At 47.4% G+C, this 20,603-nt stretch overlaps 1 protein-coding gene across 1 annotated transcript in view; it reads left to right on the forward strand.

Annotated features, from left to right (window-relative positions):
• The window catches only part of LOC107114318 (fatty acyl-CoA reductase 1-like), a 156,462-nt gene that overhangs the window by 103,699 nt on the left and 32,160 nt on the right, over positions 1–20,603 (forward strand). The window contains exons 3-5 of the mRNA XM_015415766.1: positions 11,342–11,517; positions 13,492–13,671; positions 20,338–20,515. Of these exons, the coding sequence (XP_015271252.1) occupies positions 11,342–11,517; positions 13,492–13,671; positions 20,338–20,515 (534 nt within the window). The remainder of the gene's footprint in view (positions 1–11,341; positions 11,518–13,491; positions 13,672–20,337; positions 20,516–20,603) is intronic.

The raw sequence follows: 20,603 nt of genomic DNA on the forward strand, positions 1-20,603 counted from the left end.
AAAATAAAAACCGCCGACGCCCGCAGCGTGTGAGCAGGCGTCCACCGGAGGGATCCGCAGACAGGAGGGTAAGTGTGATCGCATTTCTGCCGGCATAAACTGCACCAGTTCAAACCGGTGCAGTTTATGCCGGCAGAAACGCCCCGTCTGAACACACCCTGTGTCCACCCCTGGCATAGGCTCTCCCCTACCTGCTTGTCCCTTTTATAAGAAATGCTTAGACTCCCTAAGAGCACCCACCCCACAAACACTTTATGCGTGAGCAAGCTTTACCAGCCAAAACCGGAGAACTACGGATATAGTACATATACAAAGCAAAAATAATTACCGTAGAGAATAGTTATATTCTCTTTAACTTTAGATATTTAGATAACAAATAAATTATAAATCTAAGAATGGAGCCTTTGAATACTCTTACTATTATCTTAGGTCTTAAAGAGACACACCTTCATAGATTCATAACAATTGCCAATTGTGCTCATGATATTTGAAGGTGCTCCTGTGAAAGACACTTGAGAGGACTGTATGTGAATGTACAGAAGCTTGGAAACGGCTTTGTGCTGACACTAAGAGAAACGTACCAGAAACCAGATTGACATTGTTTCTATATGGTAATTGTTATGAAGGTGTGTCTTTTTAAGACCTATGTTGGTATGTCTTTCTAAGGTAGTAGTAAAAGAATATTCAAAGGCTCCATTATAGATTTATAATTTATTTGTTATCTATCTAACTATTCTCAATAGTAATTACCAGCACACTTTCACCACCATTGCAGAAATCTAAGTATTGGGCTGGATTCTGTGCAATTTTTTTTCTTGTGTTAGAGCTCTTCAGCAAGTGGAAGCCGTGATAGATGCTTCCGCGAAGTGTTCCACTTGTGTTTCTGCTCCCGCAAGAACTTGTGCAACTGATGTCTGGGCACTATAATATGCAGGGAGAAAAGCACCAGGCGTTGCTCAAGATCTTGCTCAAGCAGAACTGTGCAAAGTCCATTTATTTTCCCGCTTGCGAGTCGCTGGCTCTAAGGTATTAGTCAGCAACAGCTAGCCTAGTAGACATTTCTTTAGTGCACGTAACTGGTCTAGAAGACTCCGACAGAGGTCCAGTGGCATCTTAAAGACTAAAAAAAAATGTGTTCCAGCAGGAAGTTTTCTGCATGAGAGCTCGCTTCATCGGCAGTATAAAAGCCCATGGTGGTGAAAAGTCAAGCTGACTTATGGTGACTCCATAGGGCAGGGGTGGCCAAACGTGCCTAATGCATGAGCCACATAGAATAAACATCAGATTTTTGAGAGCCACAAGTCATGAACAAATATTACACACACGTTTTTATGGAAAATATGCAAATTTACTTTTTATTAACATTAAATGACACTGCCAAAAATAAAAACAAAAGGGGTAAAAACAGATATCGATAATGATATTTATTTTTCCAATTTTATTTGTTTGCTAATAATATTTGTCTAAGAGAGAGAGAAAGAGGTGGAAAGAATGAAAGAGGTGGAAAGAGAGAGAGAAACAAAGAAAGCAAATAGATGGAGGAGGAAAGAGGAAGGAAGGAAGGAAGGAAGGAAGGAAGGAAGGAAGGAAGGAAGGAAGGAAGGAAGGGAATGCCTCCCTTTCACTTCTCCAGCTGCCCTGCCAGGAGCCGCACAATATGCATGAAAGAGCCGCATGTAGCTCCCGAGCTGCGGTCTGGCCACCCCTGCTGTAGGGTTTTCAAAGCAGGAGATGTTCAGAGGTGGTTTGCCATTGCCCAGCTCCGTGTCATGACCCTGGTGTTCCTTGGAGGACTTCCATCCAAATACTGGCCAGGGCCAGCCCTGCTTAGCTTCTGAGATCTGATGAGATTGGGCTAGCCTGGGCTGTCCAGATCAGGGTCATCCATAGCAGCCATGTACAGTTAAAGTGACAGATGGGCGCCATCCTGTTGCCTGTAACTTTAAGCATCAATGTAGCCAGGGCTTTTTTTGTAGAAAAAGCCCAGCAGGAACTCATTAGCATAATAGGCCACACCCAACAGCAGAAACTAATTAGCATATTAGGCCACACCCTGACAGTGCGGCTTGTTAGCATATTAGGCCACACCCCCATGCCTTCCCTTGGCTTGCCTGAGTGCCCTGCAGCTGCGGGGAGCCCAGGCAAGCCGGCCCTTGGACAGGCCGGGGAAGGCACAGTGAGTCATTTAAATGCCTCCCCGATCCTTCCAGGACCCCCCCCCCGGCCCACCCACTTCGGAGTCGCGGGGGGGGGTTGCTCTCCAGGCCTTCCCTCTGTAGCCACGTACACAGAGATTTTGGCTGTAGTGGGCGTGGCCAACTGTGAAGCCAGCCGGAATTCTGTTCCTGTGCGTTCCTGCCCAAAAATAGCCCTGAATGTATCTCCTCTTGTTTGATAGAAAGTATGCTTTCTCATTCCTTCAGGGTTAGTTAAATTATTTCATGTGGAACAGGTCTACAGCAATGAGATTTCTGTCTTTGGCAAGCTCCCAAGACAAGTGCTAACCTTTCTGAATTCTCCTTTGTTCAGCACCCAATCACAGTGAGGTTCACCGTCTCCAGTCCAAGAGGAACGTTGCATTGCTTCACAGGGGTGATTGCACAGGGGTTCCTGGTGCAGCTCCCTGAGAAATGCAACATTCTTCTCCTCCTCCTCCTCCTCCTCTTCCCCCCCCCCCAACTGTGGAAACTCACTTGGGGAAAAAATGGGAGCAGTGGCTGAATAGGATTTTTAATGGTTGGAACAGGACTTCCATGTCCTGTGTAGTATGGGGGCCCCACCCCAAAAAAGTGGAGGGCCTTATGCAACAGTAGTACAGACATGAATACATTCTGAAAAATGAGATGCCTAAAATGTGTCCACTCTGCAAATGTTATGCTGATAGGGTTGCTAACCCTAGCTTTGGAAATTCCTGGAGAGTTGAGGGTGGAGCCTGGGAGAGTGGGGTGTAGGGAGGGGAGGGGCCTTGGTAGGGTGTGATGCTGTGCCGTCCACCTTCCAAAGCAGCTGTTTTCTCCAGGAGAAGGGGAATAAATATTTTCAAAAAATAAATACGTTATTTGTAATTCCAGGAGATCCCCAACCCCCACGTGGAGGTTGGCACCCCTGCGCACTAATGATGCTATCAGAAGGTTTGGAAATAATGTGCATGGTGTACAGATTTACCTTGTTCCTGGAGGTCCCTTCCAACTCTAGGATCCTAGGATTCTAAGTTTTAACTAGATTTTGATAAAAGTTTCCTGGTCCTGAAAATGGCCCTCGGCTTCTGATTTAACTTGAGATTTAAACCTTGAACCCTTGAATTCTTCATCTAGGAACTCCAGGAAGCAATTTCTGTGTTAGTGTATGTTTACGGATGACTGAAATTAAGGTAGTTCTTTTTTAAGCGGGTGCATAATCTGAGTCATGAGTCCTGGCTTCTGAGCCATGAGTCAAGGAATCAGTGGGGCCAGTCATTCCATATACACCCCATTAGCAGAATGTGCCTCCTGTAGATGTGACATTTACAAAAAGCAGATTGGGGGGGGGGGGACTGTCCAAGTCTAGAATTCGGCATTCTGTCAAAGGTGGCAGCAACTCATGCAGGAAGACTCCCCTATACTATAAATGTAGCAGTAAAGCAAATTTTAAAATCCCAACCTTTGCAGAGAACATGCCTCTGCAACGAAAAGCACAAGCCAATTTAAAACTCTTGGGCAAGAGGGGGGGAACCCTTTTTTCCTGAGCCTTTACTGATGATGCTTGCAATTCATGGCCTAATTACGTTCAAACCAAAGGGAGTTGGGCCTCTCTGCTTTTATACTCATTGCATAGTTCAGGGACTTTGTGCATGGAATTTGGACTGACTAAACGGCAGATATTTTTCATGAGCACAGTACCCTTATGCTTGGAATGAACTTTTCAGAGACGTAATTGGAGACAGGTTCTCTTTTGCTGCTGCTGAAAAGCCATCCCCAAAATGGGAGGAAGTTGCTGAGGTAGCAATTTTAAAAGCAACTTTTGGGGATTTGCTAAGTTCTTGCAAACCTTACCAGGAGGACAGATTTCTCAGCCATAAGCACAACTGGGATATATTTAATAAGCCCTTTCAGCCAGGAATAGACCAAAGAGATCATGCCAACCCCTTCTGAACTATTTTTGTAGCTGCAATAAATCTTTCTAAACTGTATACATTTGCCAGTTGCTTTAGCTATTAAGATTTAAGAAACATTGCTGTAGAAAAATTAGAGCAATGAGAATAAATGGGGAAGGAGAGTCCCTATGTAAGCATTATTTTTTCATGTTTTCTTCTGACCCTTGACTTTTCATCTGAAGCCAATCCTTAGAGAAGCATTTGGGAAAGGCTAGCATAAATGCAGTTCAGTTGGAATAGATATTCACTTCTGACTACTACCCACTCCCGAAGTCAACTCATGATTCGATGAAGAATGTCCTTAATTGCCATCAGGATAAATTGGGGGGGGGGGGGTAGCCTCAACTGAATTACACCAAATGCACTTACCAACAAAGCAATTAGAACGGATAAAAGGAAGTACTTCTTCACCCAAAGAGTTATTAACACTTGGAATTCACTGCCACAGGAGGTGGTGGCGGCTACAAGCATGGACAGCTTCAAGAGGGAATTAGATAAGCATATGGAGCAGAGGTCCATCAGTGGCTATTAGCCCCAAGGTATAGATAGGAACTCTCAGGCTGGGGCAAGTGATGCTCTGTATTCTTGGTGCTTGGGGTGGGGGACGGCAGTGGGAGGGCTTCTAGTGTCCTGGCCCCACTGCTGGACATCCTGATGGCACCTGGTATTTTTGGCCACTGTGTGACAGAGTGTTGGACTGGATGGGCTATTGGCCTGATCCAAAATTGGCTTCTCTTATGTTCTTATGTTAAGCAATGACCTCTAGCTGTGCCCCTCTGATAGCATATCACCAAGGGTTGGCCATGAAAGTTCAGGTCAGCTCCCAGCTTCTTGCAATCAGGACTGGGTGGGGAGGACAGCTTCCTCTTGTCCTCCTTTCCAGGGATTTTTTTTTTTTTTTTTGCGATTTAGCATTCAAATTTTTATTGTAAACAGAAAAAGGCTATGGTACAAACATTCTATCAAAATATAAATATTTACAGGTTCAGTATTTAGAACAGATCTGGTAGCTATAAAAATCTTTTAAGAGCAGTACCAACTGGATTCAAAACCTTGACACAACCTTGACACAGGGATGAAGGGAGACTTAACTGTTGTGGCGGGGTCCAGGAAAGAAACCAACATGGGATTTACAGGGGGTTGTGGTCCAGACTTGACTTCTAGCCCAGCCACCTGTCACCCAAGCAGCGCCTTTTTGAGGTAGTAGGTGCTCTAGGACTCTTGGGAGAGAGACCACGTGGGCCGGAAGGCAATGGGGATTATGGGTGCAGCAGTATCCCCCCCTTCCTCATGGAACAGAACAGAGCCTGTAGATAAAAGGAAAAGTTGGAAGCTGGACGGGGGGCTGGAGTTCCAGTATGATTTGGGTTAGGAGAACGATGGGAAAGTTTGGAATCAGGTTTCATACAGGGGGGAAAAGTTTATTCCTTTGAGATTTATACATTTAGTTGAACTATTAAAGGGCATCCCCAGCAAGGAAAAAAAAAATATTTCTCTTTTTTGTTGTTTCTGCCTTTCCACTGAATCATTGGAAAGAAAAACCCCATCCAAACGCCCTCCTCAGCTGTCTGCCAGGCTCCCCGGCTGGCTTAGCTGTGGGTGGATGCCAAAGGGGAGTGTCATGATCTGAGCTGTGCCACCAGAGGCCTAGGAGCCTGGCTATCAGTAGGGGAGGCTGGGCCTACAAATCCCAGAAGGCCTTGGGAAGTTTTGGTGCCGATTTTGACCAATAGGGAAAAAGAGAGCTGGGGAACAAAAGAACTGGTGCCAGAGCAGAAGCTGTTCTTCTTCCCAGAGGGCAGAGCCAGAAGGAAGGCTGCTGCAGGGAAGAGACCCTCATCCTGAGGGAAGGTTGAGTAGTCTAAGGCCACTGGAGATTGTGAGCTAGGGGCAGTATATATTTAGACGCGTTAGGGCATTTGATTTCTTTTCTTTTCACCACTTACTGTTATTATTCTGCACCTTGTTGTTTGACCTCCTATAAAATAAACTATTTTCCTTGTTATACTCTACCTGGTCCTCACGCCTATTATTCGGCCAAAAGGGAGGTCTGAAAGTCTTGGGAGGGTGCTCTGGGTCTTCTCAAGGGAACCTAAATCCAGAGTGGTGGCAGTGTCAGATGACACCCCACCTGAGCCGTGACAAGGAGGCTGATCACTGACCTTGCTAGCCACTTTGGCTGAGAGGTGTGGGCTAGACATTATTTAAATAAAATAAATGAACCCCTTTGTGTGTAAAATAATAAATGAAACTGTTATGTATTGGTATTGAATCATCCCTGATTGAACCACCCTAGAGACTGGCTGAGTTTGGAGCACAAGTACAATAGCCAACCAGGACTCTGGAATAAACCAATCAAGTAGTAACATTTTGTAAATAGCCTATCATGGGGCGTGGGTGTGTGTGGAGTGAGGTGTTTTGCATGCATATAAGCAGGGCTCCGGCCCTGCTGGAGTTGTTTTAGAGTTAAGCTGAAATCACTAATAAACTATGAGCTGATCACTATATGCGTCTCAAACCCAGTATATTTCAAAAACTTTAAAGGAAATTCCAAAGTTAAGTGGCCATTACAGAGAAGACTGCCTTCTGGTGGCCAGCCATCGCCTCTGGTTGCAACTGAGAGGCAGATCACCTAGGGGTTCTCTAAATGGTCTGATCTTGGGCCATAACGGCTTTCAGGGTAATGCCCAGCACTTGAATTGTTGCTGGAAACAAATTGCCAGCCAGTGTCAGTCTTTCAGCTTTGGTCTGTTAATTTAGTTTAGGCAAGTCAAATCTCTTGTTGCCAAGTTTTCTGCCAGCTGCAGCTCTTGAACCCTCTTTAAGCACAGCCTCATGCAGTAGTTTAATCTGGAAGTGAACAGAGCATGGCTCTGTGGCAGGATCATGCGAAGTCATGGAGGACTGCATCTTGTGCAGGCCTGGAAGTTGCAAAAAGCATTGTGCGTTGCAGGTACGGTTGCCAGCCACTGAGCTCACAACTGATAGGTGAGGAGGGGGAACGCTGTTATGCCAGTGTCGCTTTCAGGAAAAACCCGGAAGTGATGTCATCATGTTGGTATGATGCTCTAGGTTTCCCCCCCACAAAAAAAAATGTATTGTTTTTTTGTGGGCATCCTAGAGGGTCCTCCTGCCAACCTAGCAGTTCGAAAGCAAGAAATTGCAAGTAGATAAATAGGTACCACTTTGGTGGGAAGGTAACAGCGTTTCGTGCGCCTTGGTGTTTAGTCATGCCGGCCACATGACCACGGAAACGTCTTCGGACAGCGCTGGCTCTTCGGCTTTGAAACTGAGATGAGCACCGCAACCCTAGAGTCGGATTCGACTGACTTTCGAGCAAGGGAACCTTTACCTTTAAGGGAACCTTTACCTTTACCTAGAGGGTCATGGCAGCATATGTCATCTCCTGTTTTTCACCAGCAGTGATGTTGTGCAAATTCTTCCCTTCCTCTCATTGTCCCCCCCTCTGCCCTGCCAAGCAGCAGCTGAACCAGCAAGTGGATAGTGGGAGGTCCTGGTAATAGGGTTGCCAAGTCGTACCTTCATCTGGAGCGGGGGATTCCTGGTTTGCTCGCGCGCGCACCGCATCCACATCACCTGAAAGTGATGCGACCATGCCAGGCACGCTGGGGGCGGGGCCACGACCATCTGAGGGAAAACCATAGAGATTTCCCTTGGATGACCGTGGCCCCGCCCCCAGCGTGCCCGGCATGGTCGCGTCACTTTTTGATGACGTGCACGTTGCGTACTTTGGGGGTGGGGTTCCTCTCGGGGCCTGATCCACTGGCAGCGAGGAACGGGCCTCCCCGGGAGGACTTGGCAAGCCTACCTGGTAAGCCTAGCTACAGGCGAGACTGGAATCTTTTTCCGGCACACCCAGAGGTCATTTCGGTGGGAATCGCGGGGGATCGCAGTTCCCCCAGGTGAGGTACGGGGGGCAGGGCACATGACGAAGCCCCGCCCCCTTCTTCTGGCCGCCCCGCTTCTGGCCCTCATTCAGCCAGGAGGAGGCAGGAGAAGAGTGAGGGTAAGTTGCTTCCTCCCCGCCTCTCCCCACCCCTGGGCAGTATATATTTAGACGCGTTAGGGCATTTGATTTCTTTTCTTTTCACCACTTACTGTTATTATTCTGCACCTTGTTGTTTGACCTCCTATAAAATAAACTATTTTCCTTGTTATACTCTACCTGGTCCTCACGCCTATTATTCGGCCAAAAGGGAGGTCTGAAAGTCTTGGGAGGGTGCTCTGGGTCTTCTCAAGGGAACCTAAATCCAGAGTGGTGGCAGTGTCAGATGACACCCCACCTGAGCCGTGACAAGGAGGCTGATCACTGACCTTGCTAGCCACTTTGGCTGAGAGGTGTGGGCTAGACATTATTTAAATAAAATAAATGAACCCCTTTGTGTGTAAAATAATAAATGAAACTGTTATGTATTGGTATTGAATCATCCCTGATTGAACCACCCTAGAGACTGGCTGAGTTTGGAGCACAAGTACAATAGCCAACCAGGACTCTGGAATAAACCAATCAAGTAGTAACATTTTGTAAATAGCCTATCATGGGGCGTGGGTATGTGTGGAGTGTGGTGTTTTGCATGCATATAAGCAGGGCTCCGGCCCTGCTGGAGTTGTTTTAGAGTTAAGCTGAAATCACTAATAAACTATGAGCTGATCACTATATGCGTCTCAAACCCAGTATATTTCAAAAACTTTAAAGGAAATTCCAAAGTTAAGTGGCCATTACAGAGAAGACTGCCTTCTGGTGGCCAGCCATCGCCTCTGGTTGCAACTGAGAGGCAGATCACCTAGGGGTTCTCTAAATGGTCTGATCTTGGGCCATAACGGCTTTCAGGGTAATGCCCAGCACTTGAATTGTTGCTGGAAACAAATTGCCAGCCAGTGTCAGTCTTTCAGCTTTGGTCTGTTAATTTAGTTTAGGCAAGTCAAATCTCTTGTTGCCAAGTTTTCTGCCAGCTGCAGCTCTTGAACCCTCTTTAAGCACAGCCTCATGCAGTAGTTTAATCTGGAAGTGAACAGAGCATGGCTCTGTGGCAGGATCATGCGAAGTCATGGAGGACTGCATCTTGTGCAGGCCTGGAAGTTGCAAAAAGCATTGTGCGTTGCAGGTACGGTTGCCAGCCACTGAGCTCACAACTGATAGGTGAGGAGGGGGAACGCTGTTATGCCAGTGTCGCTTTCAGGAAAAACCCGGAAGTGATGTCATCATGTTGGTATGATGCTCTAGGTTTCCCCCCCACAAAAAAAAATGTATTGTTTTTTTGTGGGCATCCTAGAGGGTCCTCCTGCCAACCTAGCAGTTCGAAAGCAAGAAATTGCAAGTAGATAAATAGGTACCACTTTGGTGGGAAGGTAACAGCGTTTCGTGCGCCTTGGTGTTTAGTCATGCCGGCCACATGACCACGGAAACGTCTTCGGACAGCGCTGGCTCTTCGGCTTTGAAACTGAGATGAGCACCGCAACCCTAGAGTCGGATTCGACTGACTTTCGAGCAAGGGAACCTTTACCTTTAAGGGAACCTTTACCTTTACCTAGAGGGTCATGGCAGCATATGTCATCTCCTGTTTTTCACCAGCAGTGATGTTGTGCAAATTCTTCCCTTCCTCTCATTGTCCCCCCCTCTGCCCTGCCAAGCAGCAGCTGAACCAGCAAGTGGATAGTGGGAGGTCCTGGTAATAGGGTTGCCAAGTCGTACCTTCATCTGGAGCGGGGGATTCCTGGTTTGCTCGCGCGCGCACCGCATCCACATCACCTGAAAGTGATGCGACCATGCCAGGCACGCTGGGGGCGGGGCCACGACCATCTGAGGGAAAACCATAGAGATTTCCCTTGGATGACCGTGGCCCCGCCCCCAGCGTGCCCGGCATGGTCGCGTCACTTTTTGATGACGTGCACGTTGCGTACTTTGGGGGTGGGGTTCCTCTCGGGGCCTGATCCACTGGCAGCGAGGAACGGGCCTCCCCGGGAGGACTTGGCAAGCCTACCTGGTAAGCCTAGCTACAGGCGAGACTGGAATCTTTTTCCGGCACACCCAGAGGTCATTTCGGTGGGAATCGCGGGGGATCGCAGTTCCCCCAGGTGAGGTACGGGGGGCAGGGCACATGACGAAGCCCCGCCCCCTTCTTCTGGCCGCCCCGCTTCTGGCCCTCATTCAGCCAGGAGGAGGCAGGAGAAGAGTGAGGGTAAGTTGCTTCCTCCCCGCCTCTCCCCACCCCTGGCTAATGAGTTCCCCTAGCTCTTTTTCTACGAAATGACCCCTGGGCACACCCAAGCTGTGAAACTACTCTTTTCAGGGGAGTGCACCTCAGTCTGACTCCTCAGTCCCTTAACTGTAGACCTGGAGCAACTGTACACTTCATTGTGTACAGCCCCCCCCCCCAATACATGCAATAAAAGAGACAACTTCAAAACTAACCAAAAAACACAACTCTGTTTTTGCAGCACACAGTGGGTTGAGTTCAAAGAAACTTTTTATTTTTTTCATCTTGTAGAAGAACACTCTTCTGCCATAAAAGCCATGTTTTTAGAACGGATAAAAGGAAGTACTTCTTCACCCAAAGAGTGATTAACACTTGGAATTCACTGCCACAGGAAGTGGTGGCAGCTACAAGCATGGACGGCTTCAAAAGGGAATTAGATAAGCATATGGAGCAGAGGTCCATCAGTGGCTATTAGCCACAAGGTATAGATAGGGACTCTGGGGCAAGTGATGCTCTGTCATCTTGGTGCTTGGGGGGGGTCAACAGTGGGAGGGCTTCTAATGTCCTGGCCCCACTGGTGGACCTCCTGATGGCACTGGTATTTCTGGCCACTGTGGGATACAGAGTGTTGGACTGGATGGGCCTTTGGCCTGATCCAACATTGGCATCTCTTATGTTCTTATGTTCTTATGTTTTTAACACTCTTCTGCCATAAAAGCCATGTTTTTCAATGCATACAAACGAGTTTGTTATTTTTACATGGGTGTGTGTGTTCTAACTATAGGACGCATCCACCTTCCAACGCAATCAGTTCCATTCCTTAAATATTTAAGGCAATATTAAAATCTGAGGAGAGACATTCAGTACTGGAGGATTTCATAAGGCTCCCTGATCAGTAGGGATAAAAAAGAAATTATTTCATGCTGCCTCTGATTATAATTTTGTCTGGTCTCCTTCTCATTTACCCAGCTGTTGAATTTTGTGTTCCTAGGTCTTTGACAAAGTTCGAGAAGGGTGGCCCAACTTCCATGAGAAGATCAAAGCTGTCAATGCTGAGCTCACCCAGCCAAACCTGGGCATCAGTCCCGAGGACACCCAGGAGCTCCTTTCTAAAGTCAACATCGTCTTCCACTGCGCTGCAACCATCCGCTTTGATGAGCCATTAAAGTAGGTCCTGCTTCCTTTGCCCTTTGGGTTTGTCCAGCTGAACAGGTTCACTCTGACGTAAAGGTTCTTAATAAGACCTACGGTATGCAGAATTGTACTTTTATTTTTGTAATGATTATCATAATATTTTTAGATGGTAAAAGAAATATTTAAAATAATGTATCCCACCTTTCTACAAAAGTACCCAAGCATTCACAAAATAAAAGTACAGACCATTTTGTAAGGAAAGAACGTGGCAAGAATTAAGCAAGAATGAATGATAAAGGGAGATTTACCTACCATGATTTTTGTTGGAGGCAAACTCCACTGAGCATGGAATGTCCAAGGAATTCCTGGAAGGTCCTGTTGACAACTTCCTCTTTCAGAAAGTGGAGAAAGGAACAAGGGGATTGGTTATCCTTGACCTGATCCTAACCAATAGGGAATTTTGCTCCATGAAATGAAAGTAGTGGGAACTTTGTGGGGCAATTGAAAAGCTATATGTTCAGTATAAGCAATCAAGTACCTTCTGGACATCTGGTTTTATTAAACTTATAATGAAATGCTAGGGAGGATTCCATGACTAGATAATCTATCAGAGAAAGAAGTCCAAAAGGGTGACATTCCTATAAAAGGAGTTACTAAAGACACAATTACAAACCATAGCAATGACGAATAGGAAACATTCTAAATAATCCAGTATGAATGGATAAAAGCCTAAGTGATGACCTGAAATTCAGAAAACAGCATTTATAAGAAATGGAAAGCTGGATAGGGCAATGGGAATATCTACAGGCTTGTAGGGATTGGGTCAGAAAAGCTAACACCTTAGAGGACAGAAATAAAATGCAATAGGGCCTTGATCGGTTGGGAAGCTGGTCTGAAGTTAAGAAACTGAAGCAAAGAAAAGCACAAAATTCTGCATCTAGGCACAGAGGTTCAAATGCGCAGGTTGTATAAGACGTGGGGGCATGCCTGCCTTGACAGTAAGACATATGTTAAGGATCTCAGGATTGTGGTTGATTACAAGCTGAATGTGAGTCAGCGCAATGATGTGGCCGTAAAAAAGATGAATGAGATTTCCGGCTGCTTTCACAGAAGTGTAGTATCCAGTTTTGCCCTGACCTGGAAAGTTCTGGCTAGTCAGATCTCAGAAGCTAAGCAGGGTCAGCCCTGGTCACTATTTGGATGGGAGACCGCCAAGGAATACCAGTGTTCCTACACAGAGGCAGTCAATGGCAAACTACATCTGAAGGTCTCTTGCCTTGAGAACCCTGTGGGGTCACTGTAAGTCGGCGACAGCTTGATGGCAAAAACAAAACAAAACAGTATCCAGGAGTTCCATTCTATGCTATGCTAGTCAGACCTCATCTGGTGTCCTGTGTCCCCTTGGCGACCTTTTTTTAATTGGAAATTTGGAACTGTCAGTATACAGAGAGCCAGTTTGGTGTAGTGGTTAGGAGCGCGGACTCTAATCTGGGAGAACCGGGTTTGATTCCCTACTTCTCCACATGCAGCTGCTGGTGTGACCTTGGGTCAGTCACAAGTTCTTTCAGAGCTGTTCTCTCATGGGCAGTTCTCTCAGAGCTCTCTCAGTCCCACCTACCTCACAGGGTGTCTTCTGTGGGGAGGGGAAGGGAAAGGAGATTGTAAGCCACTCCTTCAGGTAGTGAAGGGTGGGGTATCAGTCCAATCTCTTCTTCTTCTAAGTGATGAGAGAAGTTCCCCCACGCTTCCAAATCTGATCCACAGCTGGCAGGTGTGCATTTCTGCCATATAGAGAAGCATGTTTTCCCATTTCATGGACACATTCCCCACCCTCTTTAGACAAGATCCAGAAGCACAAGTTATTGGGGTGTTTTTTTCTCCAGACTTGCATCCCTTGACTGTCGCAAGGGTTTCAGATCGTCTTTGGTAGAGATGAGGGATTGTGGATGACACTTTCAGCTTGTGCCGCTTGGCCTTCTTCAAACAATCTCACGTCTTCTTGCCCAGGCATGCCCTTCTCTTGAACGTCATGGGCACGCAGCAGCTATTGGCGCTGGCTCGCCAGATGCAGAACTTGGAGGCCTTCATTCACGTTTCAACTGCCTATGCAAACTGTAACCGGAGGCATATAGAAGAAGTCATCTACCCACCTCCCGTGGAGCCTGAGAAACTTTTCGACCTTGTGCAGTAAGTGATGGAAACAATTTTTCTTTCATTTTTCCCTCCTAAGAAAACTGCAAGCAACTTTACAGTTACAAAAACTGGCTGCCAAGAAAATAGTGCAGAAGTGGTGTGTGAAACTTAAAATCTGATAATCTGTTATAATCTTGGTTATAGTTTTTTCTTAGAATCACAGCATCATAGAGTTGGAAGGGACCTCTAAGGCCATCTAGTCCAGCCTCCTGCACAATGCAGGAAACTCACAAATACCCCACACACCCCAAGTGACCCCTGTTCCATGCCCAGAAGATGACAAAAAAAACCCCTCCAGGATCCCCAGCCAAAGTAGCCTGGAGAAATATTGCTTCCTGACCCCAAAGTGGCAATCAGCATTTCCCTGGGCGTGTAAGAAAAGGCCACGAGAACTAAACACTGATGCAACCTGTCCTGCCCTCCCTCCCATGATCTGCCTAAGTTCGCAGAATCCTCATTGCTGTCAGATGGCCATCTAGCCTCTGTTTGAAAATCTCCAAAGAAGGAGAGCCCACCACTTCCCGAGGAAGCCTGTTCCACTGAGGAACCGCTCGAACTGTCAGGAAGTTCTTCCAAATGTTTAGCTGAAAACTCTTTTGATTTAATTTCAACCCATTGGCTCTGGTCCGACCTTCTTCCTTTGTTTTTATCTAGATTTATTTAGACCAACTTTGTAATAGGCTTTGGCCACAGTCAATAAACATTTCCTGCTACTTACTACTACAATTGATCTCCAGTCTACAGAGTAGGGTTACTATTTCCCGGGTGGAGCAGGGAATCCCCCGCTTTTGCAGGCTCCTGCCCACCAGCAGGAAATTCCTCCCAACCCCCAAATAGCGACATCGTGGGTGCTTTGGTGATGTGGGCGACCCCTCTAGATTTTGGGCAAAACTATGGTTCAAGGGCAATTTTACCATAGAGTTTTGCCCAAAAAGCAGAGCATCATCACCAGCATGCCTACGTCACTTCCATGTGATGTAAGCACATTGTGTGACATCCCCACCCACTCCTAGAACGCCCCTCCCATCCCCCTGCCAGCGCAACGATTGAACCTGGCAACCAATGCTCCCTCTCAGTTGTGGAATCTTGTGAGGAAAAATTCTACTTTGTGAGCTCCTGGCATTAAAGTTGTGAGCGAGTGATTTGGCTACTGCATAAATGAGTTTGCTCTGGAGCCATCCCTTCCTGAGCCAAGACAAAAATGTGTGAGCCGGAGGCTAAAGAACTGTGAGCTAGCTCACACTAACTCAGCTTAGAGGGAACACTGCTGGCAACCCTATGACACAGATTAGTTCCTCTGGAGAAAATGCCAGCTCCAGAGGGCAGACTGCAAGGTATACTATAGATTGTAGGTGAAATCTCTTCCCAAATTCCCCCCTTCATAAGCTCTGCCCCCAAATCCCCAGGAATTTCCTGGGCTGGAGTTGGCAGCTCTTAATAGGCTGCCATGTATGTAATGTATGAATCTGAATCCACAGGAAGAAGCTTTATTTTCTTCTCAGCTGAGCATGTGGTCAGATTGGCCAAAATAGCTGCCAAACATTTATATCTGGGTTCCCAGGATAGGGGGCAATGCAGCACGTAGCAAAGTGGTCAGTTGTAATTCTGGGAGAACTCTGGGCCCCACCTGGAGGTTAGCAACCTTGACATCAATATTGATTGGTTTCCATTCTCTAAACATTTATTTTTACTCCGGAATTAATTTTTCTGTAAAAGCTGCAGTTCCCACAGATTCTTCTCCATTGTCAATTTGTTCATTAACACTGTTTTGTATTCTACAAATCCATTCATCAATTCACAGCACTATCCTTTACTTCCAGTACCTGGCCATCAGCAATCTGTCTTTCCTTAAAAACGTGTTCCTTCTTTGTTGACAAATACCCCCAAAAGAAACAGCATATTTGAGTGTCTTACATATGATCTCCCAATAGGTTTGCTCCACTATGCATTTCTCATCACATACAGAGGGATCTTTCCTTCTGTTGATGAGGTAAATTGGATATCTGGTAGAAGGATACCAAGACCCAGAGGTCATTTCGGGGGGAACGCAGCGGAACGCAGTTCCCCCTGGGTGAGGTGCAGGGGGCGGGACACATGATGAAGCCCCGCCCCCTGCTTCCGGCCGCCCTGCTTCCAGCCCTCATTCAGCCAGGAGGAGGCAGGAGAAGAGGGAGGATAAGTTGCTTCCTCCCCGCCTCTCCCCACCCCTGCCTGCCTGGGGCCAGGGAGGGCCTTGGCGGGGCTTCCTCGCTCTCCCGCTGGCCTTGCAGGTCCACCGCCGGGCCCCTGATGTCAGGGGGTGTGGCATATTCTAATGAGTTATGCTAATGAGTTCCCCTAGCTCTTTTTCTACGAAATGACCCCTGCCAAGACCGCCTTCGTACACACCCAGTGCAGATACCACAACACAACCAAATGGATTCGGCCAGTCACATAGTCTTTTCTTAGTTCTTCCCATCTCCTTTCCCTCTTGGGTTGGTGATAACTCAGTGGGAAAGACTGGAAACAGTTGACCATGTCTACATATACTTCAGTTTTGCAATGGTTTGCAAACAACTAGGAATGTATGAGTATAGTGGGGTTGGCTGGCTGGCCCCCTTCACAGTCTTGCCAGGCACAGTAGTGGCTACTTGGGCTCACAGCCAGCTGCCCGTAGTTCCGTTCGTCCTATTGGTCGAGTGTCTACCCAGTGGGGTGATAAGGGATCCAGTTTAACAGCCACTACTATGAGTAGTGGTGGCAGCCCAGGCTAACCCGATCTCATTAGATCTCAGAAGCTAAGCAGGGTCAGCCCTGGTTAGTATTTGGATGGGAGGCCACCAAGGAACTCCAGGGTCATGACACAGAGGCTGGCAATGGCAAATCACCTCTGAACGACTCTCGCCTTGAAAACACCACAGGGTCACCATGTAGAGGCAGTCGCTTAAGGAGCAACATCTCATGCTGAAACCTGTGGCACACATTTCAGGAATATATCATTTCTTTTCGTTCCTTCTAAGATCTAACTGACAGACTTGGCCTCCCTGCTCTGAACAGGGCCACATGGACTGTTTTTTAAAAAGCAGCTTTTGAAATGTATGAGATCAGCTGCAATTTGACAGGCAGGGGCAGCAGCCCGAGTTGACGGAGACAGCTCTACACTCATCAGAAGTGACGGCTTCCCCACCCTGCCCCCCTCCACAAAGACATTTCTGCCAGCCACAGAAGCTGGTTCATACAATGGGTTGTTTTTGTGCCATATGAGCCTTCTTGAGATATCTTAGAAATAAAGAGTTCATGTGATGCAGCGGTTATTTGTTTGATGGTTTACTTACTTCATTTATAGTTTGACTTTCTCATTGAGACTCAAGGGAGGTTACGGGATTAGATAATGCAATAGGAACAGTAGTAAGACATACAATAAGCAGTGCTATCAAACTGGATTACAAAATCCAAAAATAATGAAATAAACACAGTATAATATGCGTCATAAACAATGCAATACTTTTTTAAAAAAGCTGCCTCGTTACCTGAATTGTTTTATTTATTTATTCATTTAAATATTGATATGCTACTTTTCTTAAAGCAGTAGTCACTCAGTGGTTATCAATAACGGTCTAAAATCCTGGTTTTCCAGTAGAGTTTGGACTGTGGACCAGGGTGTTAATGATGCATGAAATCATGATGGGATTCAAACCGATTTGACTTTCATTAAGCCAAATCAATAAGGTGATCTTCACAGTATTGTCGCTTATTGAGCTGTTTTTACATGATGGATTGCCTGGAAATAATGTACTTGGGGTAATCATCATCATCATCTGACAGTGTGTGTAGTATAGCCAGGAGATCCTAAGATTGTCTGGCAGACAGAAGATCTAGCTTTTAGCATTATGCATCATTAGGCGGTGGCCTAGTGGAACTATACCCTGCGTTATGCATCACTAGGCGGTGGCCTCTCTGGAACTATACCCTGCCAAAGTCCCTCCCCCCAACCCCCCCACCCCTCCTCCCTGCCATTCCGTTCACAGACCGGTTATTGTGGTATCCTGCCTACATCTCTAATAGATTTAATGATTTCATTTCATTTCTTTTTTTTTCTTTTTTTTTGAAGAGCCTTATTTTGTTTTGTGCGGAGCCACATTAGGCTCTGGAGCCATCGGTTGAAGAGCCCTGCTTTAACAAGATTAGCTAGGATTGCCAGGTCTGGGTTGGGAAAGACCTGGAGATTTGGGGGGTGGAGCCGGGGGAGGTCAGTGTTTGGGTAGGGGAGGGGCCTCAGCAGGGTACAGTGCCACAGAGTCCACCCTCCACAGCAGCCATTTTCTCCAGGGGAACTGATCTTGGTTGGCTGGAGATCAATTCTAATCACAGGAGATCTGCAGGTGCCACCCAAGATTAGAACTTGTAAAAAACCTAGCCGGGGCAGGGGGGGATTAGGGTTGCCAAATGGGGGCGGGGGGCGGGAAAAGCCCCGCTTTGGAGGCCCGATTTCCGCCACGGCGGAATCGGGCCCCGAGGGGAACTCCGCCCCCTGACGCAGCCACGTTGCTGACGTTGGGGGCGTGGCTGAGCTCGTCAGGGGGGAAACCATATGGTTTCCCCCCTGACGAGCTCGGCCACGCCCCCAACGTCAGCAACGTCGCACTTCTGGTGACGCGCATACGGAGCCTGCTCCCGACCTTGTCGGAGCCTCCCCCGCCGGTAAGTTTGCCAAACTTGGCAACCCTAGGGGGGGATGAGAAGGGAAAGGCTGAAGTAACTCCCTACTTGTCTACCACGTCTCCTCTGCCTAGTATTATTTGCTCAGTTTGGAATTGGGACCACACGTTTACTGCCAAAGCGTGTAGCTGCGGCCTGAGAAACAGAACTGCTTCAGTAACGTTTTGCCCATGTCGGAAAGGGGCATATCTCCCATGCCAAACCGAGGTGGCGCCCTTGGTCATGCTGAGCAGCATTCCAGTTCAGGGCATGCGCTGAATCCTCTGCCAGATGATCTTGATGCCCCGAGCTGCTCTTTTTTACCTCAGCGTGCCCTCCAAAGCTGATTGCCCTGAACAGTGAGATTAAGTCAACCCTTATCAGAGCCAGAAGATTACCTGTTTCCTCAGCTGGTCTGGAGGCACCTGGATGTTTGGCTTTTGATTTGAAGGGATTAGTGCTTGAGTCACCATCCAGGAGAGAAAGGGGGGGGGAGACACAGATTTTTTAAAAGGAGTTCTAACTGTAGAGTAACTGCAAATACAAGTTAATGTTTCCACCATAAAGGCCGGTGAAATAAATAGCATCGTGGAAAAAATAGCATACAAGTGTTGTGACTTAATTTATTGGTAGAACAGGCGGCAGGTTCCTAGATGAACGGCAGTTTCCTGCCTTTTCTTAATATTGCTCTGGCCATTTGCTTAATTACAGGTTATCATGAAGATGCTTGGCAGATGAAGCATTTTTTCAGGATGAATGATAATCTGGGGGGGGGAACAGAGGTCATTTCGGGGGGGATCGCGGGGATCGCAGCTCCCCCGGGTGAGGTATGGGGGTTGGGGCATGTGACGAAGCCCCGCCCCCTGCTTCCGGCCCTCATTCAGCCAGGAGGAGGCAGGAGAAGAGGGAGGGTAAGTTGCTTCCTCCCCGCCTCACCCCACCCCTGCCTGCCTGGGGCCAGGGAGGGCCTTGGTGGGGCTTCCTCGCACTCCCACTGGCCTTGCAGGTCCACCACCAGGCCCCTGATGTCAGGGGGTGTGGCATATGCTAATGAGTTATGCTAATGAGTTCCCCTAGCTCTTTTTCTACTAAACGACCCCTGGGGGGGAAGCTTTACCTTCTTAATTTCTGTATCTGCTGTTATAGGTGTGGGGTGTGGGGGAGTGTTGAATTCGGAAGGGGTGGGGACACAACTCTTGCATCTCGAATAGCTGCTGTTGCTGTGCTGTGTCACGCAAGCAGGAAAAGAGCTGCGTCTCTGCAGATTCTCTCCGCAGAACAATTATTAAAGACTTCTCGAGCCTCATTTGTCCTCCTTTTGTATTTAGCTGCCGGGGGATCCTGTCTTCTTCTTCTTCTTCTTTTTTTGGAATAGACAGACAATCTGCTAATAGGCATCTTTGTCTATATACACAAGGAATTTGGTGTTCCAGCTGTTTCCAGAATAGTTTGGAATTGGGGTAACTGAAGGACAACCTGTTCCCCTTGAAGCCTGTCTGTTGAGATCATCTTCAGAGACCCTTTTCTGGATGTCCCTGCTTTTGGAAGTATTGTGGGTAGCTTGGTGGGGAGAAGCCCTGTTCTCCACTGCCCTCCCCCCCCCCCATTTTCAGGGCTCCCTCCTAAGGAACATTCACCGTATACCATCCTAGTAATCTTTTAGGTGCCAGGCGAGGTTTGTTCTGTCTGTTCAAGCCCACGGTAGTCAACCTTTTCCCCACCTCTGGTTTGTTAGTTCACACCAAGCCCGTGTTGTGGTTTTCAGCAAGAAAACTGTGAGTCACTTTTCATGGCCGCAGGGGCAGAAATGTGTCAGACACGTTATATTGCTAACGCAAACTGAAGTGTGCACAAGAAAAGATTTCTGCAAGGGAGTGTTGAGATGTTACTCATCTTGACTGTGATGCCTGTTCCTCCTGCCTTATGCTTCCTTCCTTCCTGCTGGCATGTTTCACAGGGAATATTATTTTTGAATCCCATTAGGTGGATGGACGAATCCCTCATTCAAGAGATTACGCCCAAGCTGATTGGGGACTGGCCCAACACTTACACGTTCACCAAAGCCTTGACTGAGTACCTGGTTCAGCAAGAAAAGGGCAATTTAAATGTTGCCATCATCCGACCGTCCATCGTGGGAGCGAGTTGGCAGGAGCCGTTTCCAGTAAGCACGGCTGCTCTTCTGTTTCTGCCAGGCACCCTGCAAAATCCATCTGCAGCTGTCATTTTTGCTTCTGGCAGGAAACCATCAT

This window comes from Gekko japonicus, unplaced genomic scaffold (assembly GCF_001447785.1).
Source record: "Gekko japonicus isolate JY-2015 unplaced genomic scaffold, Gekko_japonicus_V1.1 scaffold2141, whole genome shotgun sequence".
NCBI lineage: Eukaryota > Metazoa > Chordata > Lepidosauria > Squamata > Gekkonidae > Gekko > Gekko japonicus.